General features: G+C 38.5%; 1 protein-coding gene across 1 annotated transcript; it reads right to left on the minus strand.

Moving 5' to 3' along the window:
- Window positions 1–1,503: 1,503 nt before the first annotated feature.
- On the minus strand, window positions 1,504–4,161 carry LOC145496748 (large ribosomal subunit protein eL31-like). The gene is made up of 5 exons (XM_081476486.1): window positions 4,130–4,161; window positions 3,911–4,008; window positions 2,991–3,116; window positions 1,792–1,904; window positions 1,504–1,583 (listed from the first exon to the last, which is right to left on the minus strand). The coding sequence occupies exons 2-5, from the start codon at window positions 4,006–4,008 to the stop codon at window positions 1,549–1,551; spliced, it is 372 nt and encodes a 123-aa protein (XP_081332612.1). The 5' UTR covers window positions 4,130–4,161; the 3' UTR covers window positions 1,504–1,548.
- Window positions 4,162–11,409: the final 7,248 nt, after the last annotated feature.

Consider the following 11,409-nt stretch of genomic DNA (forward strand, 5'->3'; position numbering starts at 1 on the left):
AAATATCCAAAGATATTATGGGTGTCACATTCTTCCAATGCTCAATCAAAGTTCAAGGTGTTTCAGTGCAAAGCAAGACACCATCATGAATAAGTTACTCCACCTTAAATCTGTGCTTTCTTTGAGTGCAGCAAACTCTTGCAACAGACATTTATGACCACCCTTAACACCCTTCAGCAATGTTGTGTATGTTTTTGTCCAACGAAACAGATGTACATTTCTCATTAGATGTTTTAGAATTAGTGTGGATTGCTTACTGGCAAGTTCCACTAAGTGGGATACAAATTACGTGTGAAACAAGTACAAACACTGATAGTAATGGTAACCTCCCCCCCTAATTCCCAAAAGTAAGGGCTCCTAAAAGTAATGTTTCCTTTTTACCCTGTAATTGAACCCCAAAAGCAGACTACAATGTACTGTACATAACACTTGAGGCCTTTTTCCTGGTACAGTCTGCATTGTTGGTGGGTAGTTGGTAACATACATAGACAGAACTTTTGACTTCATGTGTTACGTGTGGGCTTTGTCAGAAACAACAGCTTACTGTGAATCACCTTGCATGTATTAAATGTTTTTTAACCATCTGAAAGTAATGGCCACCAGAAAAGTAGCAGCCCCTTTTGCCTGCTAAATCTCAAAGCACCAGTAACAGGGACCCATACTTTCAGAATTCTATTGTTACCCACAGTATTTTCACTCAAAGAAACTGATCAAACAGTTCAGATGTAGTCCTGTTAGTTTTCCCAAGCACACAGTTTGATGTTTGATTTTTGGGAAGGAAAACGTTGGATAATTGATCTCTTACTAGATATTTATTTTTAGTGTTCTGTATTTCTCAACATTTTCACTCCAATTGCACTTTGATTTCCTATGAGCTTACAAATGTACCACCAAACCTGTAAAAATAGGAAGTTACACAACACACTAAATGGATAATGTTGAAAAAGTATAGGCAATCGTATGAATGCAAGTGCAAATAAAGATTTACACTATGAGTGATATATGAAAATTCTCTCCAAATTGCATGAGCCTTTAGGCAAGTGTAATTTGAAAGAATTTTCAAATATCAATCATAGTGTAAATATCACTCAAGCTTTCATACGATTGTTCATTTATAATATGACTGACAAAATTGCGAATGCACACACATTTATTTGCACTGCAGTGCAAATTGAGAATTAACGATAAATTAGCCCTGCTCTCAGCCAATCACATAGAAGTAATTTTCCCAGTCATATAATAATAAGAGATTTAACCTAACATTTTCTTTCATGAACTGTTTTGCATTACACAGGCTCTTGTAACTCAGAAGACTGTGGAAATAATGGAGATATTTGTACTGTAAACAACTAATTGTTTTCCAAAAAAAAAAAAAGCTACAAAAACCCTAAGGGGAGGTGAAAGAGAAAACAATACTTCTTGTTTCATTGATTGGAGAAATGTAAAAATGTTCCAGTCAGAGGTCCATAGAAAGGAACTTGGAATCAAACACAAGAAACAAGATTTTCGTTTATTGAAGAATTTATTTCTGTACAGAGGTTCAGTTTACTAATCCTCACTTTCCACCTTCTGTGTTTGTAGGCCTAGAAGAAAATATCAACAACAAACTCAGTTAAGGTTCATTTAAGTAAATTTCAATATCCCTAACTCAAAGTATTAATAAGTGCCAAAAAGGGAAACGGAAATGCAATAAAATGTAGTTTGGAACACTTGCGCATGCGACAGGAATCAAAACATTGATTAAAAGTGCGCAGATTTACTCAGACAACAGCAGAACAATAAACTACTCACCCTTGAATGTAGCCACAGGGACGTGAGTTACGAGGGTGTACAGTTTATGAACTGAGTCTTCGTCTTCATTCCTCTTACGAGCTAGACGAATTCTGACTCTAAAAGGTACATTTCTAACAACCAAGACAAAAAGAAAAACATTTCATGACACTACATGTAACGAGAACCCGACATGCAATGTAACACTGTGATGATGATTTGATTTAGTGACCATTCTTCTTTGAGTCTTTTGTGAAGTTGATAAGACTTGGAAATCTTGCAAGTTAAAACAGTATTACTTTCAGTCATGTTGTTACAACATAAAGACAGATCTTAGGCTGAATATAAAAACATTTATTGATATTAAAATTGCATTTCATTATAGAGTAGTTTTCTATTGAGTAAAAATCCACAGTGGAGTCTATACTTTTCAAACCACCCAGAGGAACAGAAACTGGTTCAAAAAGGCAGGATTTCAAAAAATCAAGGGTATATTTCTGCTGCATTTTGTCACAGAGCGGAAAAGTGCTTCCAGCAATTGGGGGTTCAAAAGATTGAGGGTTCAAAAAATAATAGGCCATTTTCATATTCTCTGTATTGGACTGGAACTAGCATGCAACTGAGGCTAATGCAGGGAGTCTTTTCAAATGCAAGTAAAATGTCACTTGCATGACAAAAGAAATTAAAAGAAATTAAAACTTCTTTTTGATGATATTCCCCCTGCACGAGCCTCCATTGCAAGCTAGTTCCAACTCAATACCAAGAAAATGAACATAGTCTGTTGCTTCGGTTTGGCTTTGCTACATTTTGTTATCCATGAAACTCAGCAGGTGTATTTTGCAGAATGCAGAATGTCGAACATCAGCTCCAAATGAACTGTTTGTTTGAGATTAGTTTCACTCATGTTTGCTTGCAGTTCTCAAGCTCTTACTTGATCGAAAGGATAGCACCATATTATTAACCCTTTCAACAAATAAAAGCTAGCTGCAAGTAGACACAAGTAAAACTTACCACAAGTAAACATTGCATTCGGCATTGGACCTTCTACAAAATATCCTGCTAAATGGCACTGAAGTGAAACACAACTATACATTAGATTTAACAAACAGATGCCACATGTGGAAATTGCAGTAGCAACAACACTTGAACCAAACAATGACTAATAGAGTATTTGTAACAGCAAGGAACAATACATTTAGTAGCAACCAGTACAAACATACCTGATACCCTTTGACCAAACATGCTTGTTAAGATTGGTGTCTACACGAACGTCAGGGGTTCCCATCATTTTCTCAGCAAACTTTTTTATTTCTTTGATAGCCCTTGGAGCTCGCCTCTTGAATCCACTGTTGAAAATAAACAAAATTATTCAACTGCTTTCCAATAAAATCCCTAGCTTTGAAGACTAGCAAGATCCCACCAATAAATGAACACACATTTCTTTTTGTGAATTATACACAGGGTACAGTTAACAATAATTATTATTCCACAAGCTTGTGTTGGACACAAGATGATAGATGCCCAATGAGGTGCGTAGCATTGAGTTGGCTATAATCATTTCATATCCAACAAGTGCAAGTGGAATAACTTCATATACTCTAATGACCAGGCCAATGAAAACTCTTGGATTGCATAGACAGTTTTTAAAAATCAATTTTATAATATTCTTGTTTTTATTAACAAGCCGTCATGCAACAACAACTATGTGAATAGCTATTTGTAGAAACTAACATGAATACTGAATACTGAATACTTATGACCATGCAAGCCAGACATTCGTGCACATGTGCCATACAGTTGTAAAGACCTTTTCAAGATACAAACAGAAGCTACAACAAAATGTTTCTACAATAAACTTGACGAACTGTTTCAACTACTCCCCATAAGTTAATAATAGACCCCTAGCAATTAAGATAGCAAAATTTCTACAGCTACTGACTACACTATAGACTACCTTCTAGTGCAGCTAAGAAGAGGAAAAATCTCCTCAAAATAAGTCTTCAAGTCTTAAACAAAATCGAAGGATTTAATGAGAATAATAGAAACTTCTCCAGGGAATCTATTGTTAAAAACACACGTAATAAAGTCATTGTATTGTTGAAGCCATTTTTTTTTTAATAGAACGAAAGACACCACTCACATCCCATGGATTCTCTTGTGTACGTTGATGGTGTACTCGCGAGTCACAACTTCATTGATGGCAGAACGCCCCTTCTTCTTATCGGTTTTCTTCGCCATCTTACAAAAGAAAGAAGGGAGAGTTAAAAGAAAATAATGTATACTTAAATATTCAGAATTCGCACGATTTGATGCCCGATGGATTGGATATTTTCATCGTTTTCACGATATGGTCACGAACCTTCAAGGGCGATTTGAGAGAGAAAGAGTCGTTGGGGGCACCATAGCATTGTGGGATGGGAAGTTTCGCTTCCAGTCTCTCCTGCGCCCTCGCGAGTTTACAAAATTTTGTCTTTATAAGACGCGGCTTATAATGTTAAACAATTTGAAACAGAAGTAACCCAAAATACCATAGCTTTTTAAACTTCTTCTAGAAAAGGGCTCTGGTCAACAATCCATTTCACTGCCAGCTACAGGACCAACAATACACTCGCGCGACTCGCGGGCTCCTCGCACTAGCCTTGTCTAAACTTTGCGAGACAGGTGGTTCCGAATACAATAGCAATCAGGAGCCATATTCCTGCAGCAACTGAACATCCTCGTTTAATAGTCAAATTGCTTCGTGCAGGTCTTTCCAATAGGAAAAAATAAAGAGCAGATTGTGAAATACTTAGTAAGCGATAGAAAATGTTGGCCGGTTTTTCTAGTTTTCGAAATATTCATACAGGTCCGCGTGTGCATGATAATCATTCTGAAGCAAGATTTAGTGTCATTCGTAAGGATCCCAGTATTGATCAGCATTTCACAAGGTACTAAAACTTGCAGTGATCGTCAATTAAGCTCGAAATCAAAGCACAAAACCTGATGGTGTTGGAACAATATAACAAGAATATCAAGGTTAAGCGACCGAGCACTGAGCAGAACATCATATAACGATAAAACTTCCCGTGCTTTTACAGGAAGTTGACATTACCTGTGTGTTCCGTGTCTTAGGGAAAACCCCAGCTATGGCCACAAAACCTTGATGCAAAAAAAAAGACATAAGAATCTACTGACGTTTTCGGCTTACAGAAAGCTACACATCCGAATTGATAAGGAATAAATGCAGAGTTAATTCGCGACATCAGGAGCAGTGAGGTGTAGCGCTGAATTCTACCTTCACGGATATAGTAAGATAGTTTATCTTGCTGCACAAGTAAATTCCTGCACAAGAGTTTTAGTCAACTTTGATACTGATGTTAATTGTTCCGGCCTCACCGACTGGGAGCAATGATCCATGGTCCGTTGCAGCTCGATTCAGCTTCGTTGCTGAGTACCGGAAGACTGTGAAAACCGTAACCTTGGAAAAGATTCCGGGTCGGTGGAGTCAAGCATCTGCATTGGACATTAATTATCGTTCTTTCGCCAAGCGAAGAGCATACGAGGTTATTGACAAAAAGATAACTAGGGATCCTTTAGTTCCATTAGTGTTACTTAGTTCCTTGTCAACTCATGTAAATGAGCTTCATTCAAGGTTAGAACCCTTGAATTCTGAACAGTTAAGAATAGTTTTATAAGTAAGTTAGTCGATTACGACCTATAGATTCCCAAGGTCTCTTTGGTAAACCGATTGTTTCTCTACCTTCCCTTCCCTTTTCTGTCATACTTACGAGCTCTCTCCGCTTTAATTTATACTTAGTGATTGTCCGGAGACCTCGTTTAATCAGTTCAGTGCAAATCAGCGAAACCTGCAAACCGTCTTATGGACCTTTTTACCGAGGTTAAGCTTTTCCGACTTTGTTCATTCGAGCAAAAGATAAGCCTCGATCACCACTAGATTTATCATTTCGAATTTAATAAATGTGCGAAGTTTCACAAGAATCGTTTGCAAACTCATAAAAATATGGGACTCCAAACTTGCCAGTTTATTTTAGAAAGATCGAAATGTATGCCAGGTTGCCCCTAGCATAAATTTATTTGTAAAAATTGGCAAGTTTGGGGTCTCACATAGGACTTAACATATAGTAATTAACTGAATTTTGTTATTCAGTAAAAGTTTATTGAAACTTTCTTCCTTCGAAACACTCTTTTCGCTTATCATGATTTACTTAATTTCAGTAATTTTCCTCTCTATAGTGAAGCTCTGCTTCAAAACATTTTCCATGGCTGAAGAATTTTTAAGGAATCGAAACTTGTCATTGACAAAATTCTTTGCTTAAACAAGGTCATCACGACAAATATTTCTACGGTACGGGAAAACACTGTGAGCGTTAAAACTTTACCATCATGGACGTTGGAAAATTACTGAAGGATATAAGCGTTTATCTGCGAAAGTGAAAGAATCTTGAATAATCGAGCTGCGCGCCACAAACAGTGGAACGCTAACTATAAGGCTCTATGGCTCCTAGCTGTATCTGAAACAGCCTCTTTAGATAATTGGTGTCTTGTATAAGATCTGGGCATTCGTGTTCACTATTTGGTAAATGTTATTCCTCGACCGGGAAGGTGATCGTTTGCCAGAGCGTTCTACAGACTTAATTAACGTCCGACTTCAGAGTTTTCAGTGAAAAGAGTCTAGGTGGTGAGGCAGTCTGATCTCCTCAGTACCAGGGTAAGTTCACTTAAAGAGAAACGAAGTTTTTGCAAACTCAAGCTGATATGTGCACTACAGTTGACCCATTTTGTGTTATTTCGCCTTCTTTCTGAATGTTCAAACGTTTTAGTTAAGGGCTTGGACGACGAGACAAAAATGTATGCATTTATTGTATTGTTTTTCCGCCCGAGAGTGAACCAAATTTTTCGAGTTTCATTTGGAATATTCCTTGGCAGATTCAAAGAAGAATGCATCGCTTCAATCTTTGTGTAGAAACTTTATATAGATGGTCCTCTTTCTTTTCCATGAAAAGTTATTAGTATATGCGCACAGTGACTCGACATTTATCGTGCAATAAGTTATAGAAACTTGACGAGGTTTATTAACGGGCTTGATCTTGTTGAATATCTATTTTGAATTTTTAACGTCCACAGACTTAAATAGGATAAGTTAGTATTTTCAGTTACATTTTTGCGAAACTCACTCGACTCGGGCATGCGGAAAAAAAAACTGATTTAACTACTTGTCAAATGGGCAATACGAGTAACAACTGATGTAGCAGATACAGCGCACAAAAACTTCATGCAATCAAACCGTTATTCTCTCGAGCAATGTGTGCAATGTCATCAGTTTTGCAACTGAGTTGAATTCACGTAGTCAGTTGTGTTTAGCTGCATTAATGGCTAGGGCAAAAGAGTTAAGACCGCTTGATGAAAGTGACCGGAAGTTCATGTCTAAGTTTAGCTCCGTTCCACTCTTGTGATGATTCCTTAGGTAAAATATAATGACAAATCTGTAGTCTATTTCTTGACCATTTTTCTTTGAAAATGCGATCATTTAGCTCGTCATCAAGTTTCCTTAAAGTTTAAAGGACGTTAAAATTTGTAGTCCTGGAAACATTTGCTTCAAGTTGACTTGATCAATTCTTGCAGCGTAAAGAAGGAACGTGTTCCACCGGAGAGCAAGTCGGCAGGGAAACTTCTCTTCCGTGAAAACTGATAAACATGACGTATTTATGTGTTTATTCAGTTAGATCCAGGTTGGTTCAATCAATTACCCTAACTTGCCAAAATTATGTTATATTTGCAAAGAACCTGTACAGTCAAAAGTCGAAACTAATACAATTGACTTACTGCCTATGTTTTCAGGAACAATTGTATTTCATGTTCTTAGCCGGTGCAGCTATAAACACGTACTGCGACTTTGACAATCTCTTGAGTGACATCATCGCCGCTTTTTGCTTCCGAACAGAAACTTGTTTTTATTTGTTCCTGTTACAAGTATTCCATAAAGAATTCGTATAATATACTAAAAATTAACTGTGGTAATAAATATTGGTAGAGAAGTGCGCAACTGGAACAACGTTGCGTTGGAAACTATTGTAATTAGTAACCACAAATTAAAACTGCAGGCCAAAGGGTATAGGAAATTACTGATATTTACGCGGACGCAAAAATAACCTTTTTATATCTTCGACTTCCTACGTTTTTCTTTTTTTTTTTTGTCAAATTCTAAACGAGATTTCACCTCTAGAGCTTGCACCAACTCCAGCTCGAAAATTGTTTAACAATTTCTAAAGCAACTGGAGCACTGTATTCGCAAATTTGTCCCCAAGCTGTGTAAAGATTTTAAAACGTTTACAACGGAAGCGATTTATTGCACGCAATAGTTTCAATTGTCGGATTGAAGGTCTCTTCATGTTGTTGTTTTGTTCAAGTTACTGCACAGGAAGAACATACTTGCCACTTTATACTTAATTGTTTGCTGATGTTAAGTAACGTAAATGCTGCTGGAACTCTCTTTCAGGCCAGTTCATTATGATATCCGCTAAGTCATTATGACCTCAACCCATTGTTGTGGAACAATGTGACTTTGTTCTCTACGGGCCACTGACAAATCGGATTCCGTGTTTGCAAGCAGGTTTGTTCGGGTGCACTATTAAAATACTGGACTGGTGAAATTCAGTGCAAAACCGACGAGGTCACTTCAGGTGCGTCAACGAAGAAACAGCTCTGAAGCAAAACAACGGGTGAATAGGACAAACGACAACAAAATATTACACTTGGCTGACGGTGCATCAAACCAAGAGTGACACCCTCAGAGATTCAGACTTGAAGAAGTAAGACCGTGCTGTGTTACTCGAGCGCCAGAAACGGCTTTAACGAAGACAAACAGCTTAGAGGTATCCAGAAGAGCTCGCCAAGTGTCTTCGTGAAGAACGGACTAGTACGCAGCAGAACGCAGGTACTGAAACTGCTTCAGCACAAGGAAGGTCGTCCATTAGCGCATCTGGTCCTCCGTACATCTGGCGTCATAACCCAAACGATCCACGGTTGCAAAGCAAGCCGCACTGATTAAACGGATGCACAAAGGACGTAAGGCCTAAGTTCCCGGCAAGAGAACTATTGTGGTCTGCAAATTAGCTCGGTTAAGACAAAAGAAATTTGCACAAACCTCGGGACAAAATTCGACTCTCAAGCTCTAGGCAAAACATCGTGATCGTTAGCAGAAATACAAGAAAAGACACGAGCGTCAAGACCGATGAGTTAAGCAGGAAGACAAGTTAAGACACCAGCTGCAAGACAAAGATCAAGGCCCAAGCAGGAAGACAAGACCCTAGGGAGAGGACAAGGTACAAGCATCAAAGAGAAGACCCAACGAGCTAGAAAGAACAAGATATCACAAGCATCAGGACAAGAATCAGGAGCAAAGTAAGAGGACAGGACAAGACACAAGCTTCAGGAACAGGACAAGCAGCAAGACAGGACAAAACACAAGCATCAGGAACAGGACAAGACACAAGCATCAGGACAGGACAAGACACAAGCATCAGGACAGGACAAGACACAAGCATCAGGACAGGACAAGACACAAGCATCAGGACAGGACAAGACACAAGCATCAGGACAGGACAAGCAGCAAGACACAAGCTTCAAGACAAGACCCAAGCAGGAACGATGTATGGAATGCCTCGCAGCGGACCCAGTTCATCACTCAGCGGAACCAACTCACCAGTATACGGAGAGAACATTGATTATGCCATCAGAATTGTCGAGCACTTTATCAATTTCCTTCCCTCGAGTTCAGGTAAGCTATTTTTGCTTGTGATACTTGCATGGGTCATTGTTGGTTTTCAGGCTATGAAACTTAACTGACACAATGAGATCAAGAGAAAGTTTCCACCTTCATGACAGAGGTATTCATACGATGTGCCAGGCATTACTTCAGTTAGACCATGCGTCTTAATAAGCCGGTTTTCTCTAAACGATACCTCGGCAGTGGACTGAAACAGTTTAAAAAAGTAAGTTCACCACATTTCTGATTCTCAACCGTCAAACCAACAAGATCACCAAGTGCTTTTAGTTCTCAGTGGCTGAGAACATGCACTGCACAAAGCTCACAACGAAATCCTGAAGTATTGGGGGGAAAATCTTCACTAACTAGTACCAAAAAAATGGATTATATAAAAGGACACTTCATCAAAATGTAATAAGTTCCTGGTTCACATTGCAACATGTTCACTCATAACTACTATACATGTAGCCAGGAGTTTTTCCAAAAACTAAGCATGACGTCGAAGATGTCACCATATGCAAGTCGGTGAAGAACGCGGAACAAAGAAACATGACTAGGTCTAGATAAGTTCATTCCCTCAGTAGTTATAGCATGGTAACTCATTGTACACTGACAAGTTTAGTTTCAAAAGTGTTACGCCCAGCCATTTGCATGATAGTTCTTGACTATTGTAAACATGACTTGTCTAACCTGAAGTTAAGGTGTCTTTTGACCTCTTTTGGGAATGAAGTCAAACATACATGCAGAGGTAATCCTCGCAACTGCGTTTGCAAAAATCAAGAAAATGAGGCGATGGCCTTTCAGAGTAAATGCTCATTTATTTTGCAACAACATAACTTCTTTTGACAAAACCAGTAACGAGTTTTTTTAACCACCAGGAGTGCGACTCTTATGAACTAGTGGTAATTGTCTGGTTCCAAAATTGAGTTGTTTGGTTGAAAAACTGGAATGGAACCACCACATGGCAATGTTTTATGTCTTTTGAGTCCATATCTTTCTTGCAGACAAAAAGGAAATACACTCCATCTCAGAATCACAGAAACTTAGAATCTTGCAATCAAAGAAATACCAGCTAGCGATGGACTTTGAACTCATCTTAGGGGGACAGTAATACTTATATTAGTTGCTTTATGCTACAGAAAATAGAGTTAGCTAAATCAGTAATACAGCAATGATCACTGTCCCGCTCCCTTTTTTAAACAGAGTCTAATCTTTCAAATGGACGTACTAGGGACAAGTATTTCCGTCGCTGTTTTAAAAACAATGGGTAATCAGTTTCGCAATCCTTACAAAAGTACTGTAAGCGAGGTAAACCGCCAGTGATCGAGGGAAATTAGCAAATGTCCTAGTCACTACTGATAAACCACGGCTTCTCCAATTCCCCAGCCAACAAAGATTGGAAAAGCTAGAAAATAGTGTCAGTTAAATCTGAGACCTTCTTAATTCTTTCTCAGTTGTTCTCATCAGCCTTTTCTCGAAGCACTAAGATTCGGCAAAATTTTGGTTTTAAAACAAATGTAAATCTTACTTCAATTGGTGTCAAAGTAAGAACGAGTTCATTGCTTATCAATATCATCCGCTTCATTTTCTCTCGAAGTTAAGAAAAGCCATATATGTGACTCACGAGCCTTGTCAGTTGCCTTTTATAGACGAAACCATGTAGCGCTACCGTAAAAGTCCAAGTTGCGAAGTAACGACCCTCCTAACTTTTACATTAAGTTCAAGAAGAAAAGGGGTTGGCCGCCCACCCCTAGCACTCTAAACTCTTTCCAACCCCCCCCCCCCCCTGCATTATTGGAGCAGCCGAGCAAAGGGATATCGATCTTGTTTTCTGTCTTTTTTTTTTGTTTGTTTTTTTTTTTTAAAAGGGCCCA

The sequence above is a fragment of the Orbicella franksi genome, chromosome 9 (assembly GCF_964199315.1).
Source record: "Orbicella franksi chromosome 9, jaOrbFran1.1, whole genome shotgun sequence".
Taxonomy (NCBI): Eukaryota; Metazoa; Cnidaria; class Anthozoa; order Scleractinia; family Merulinidae; genus Orbicella; species Orbicella franksi.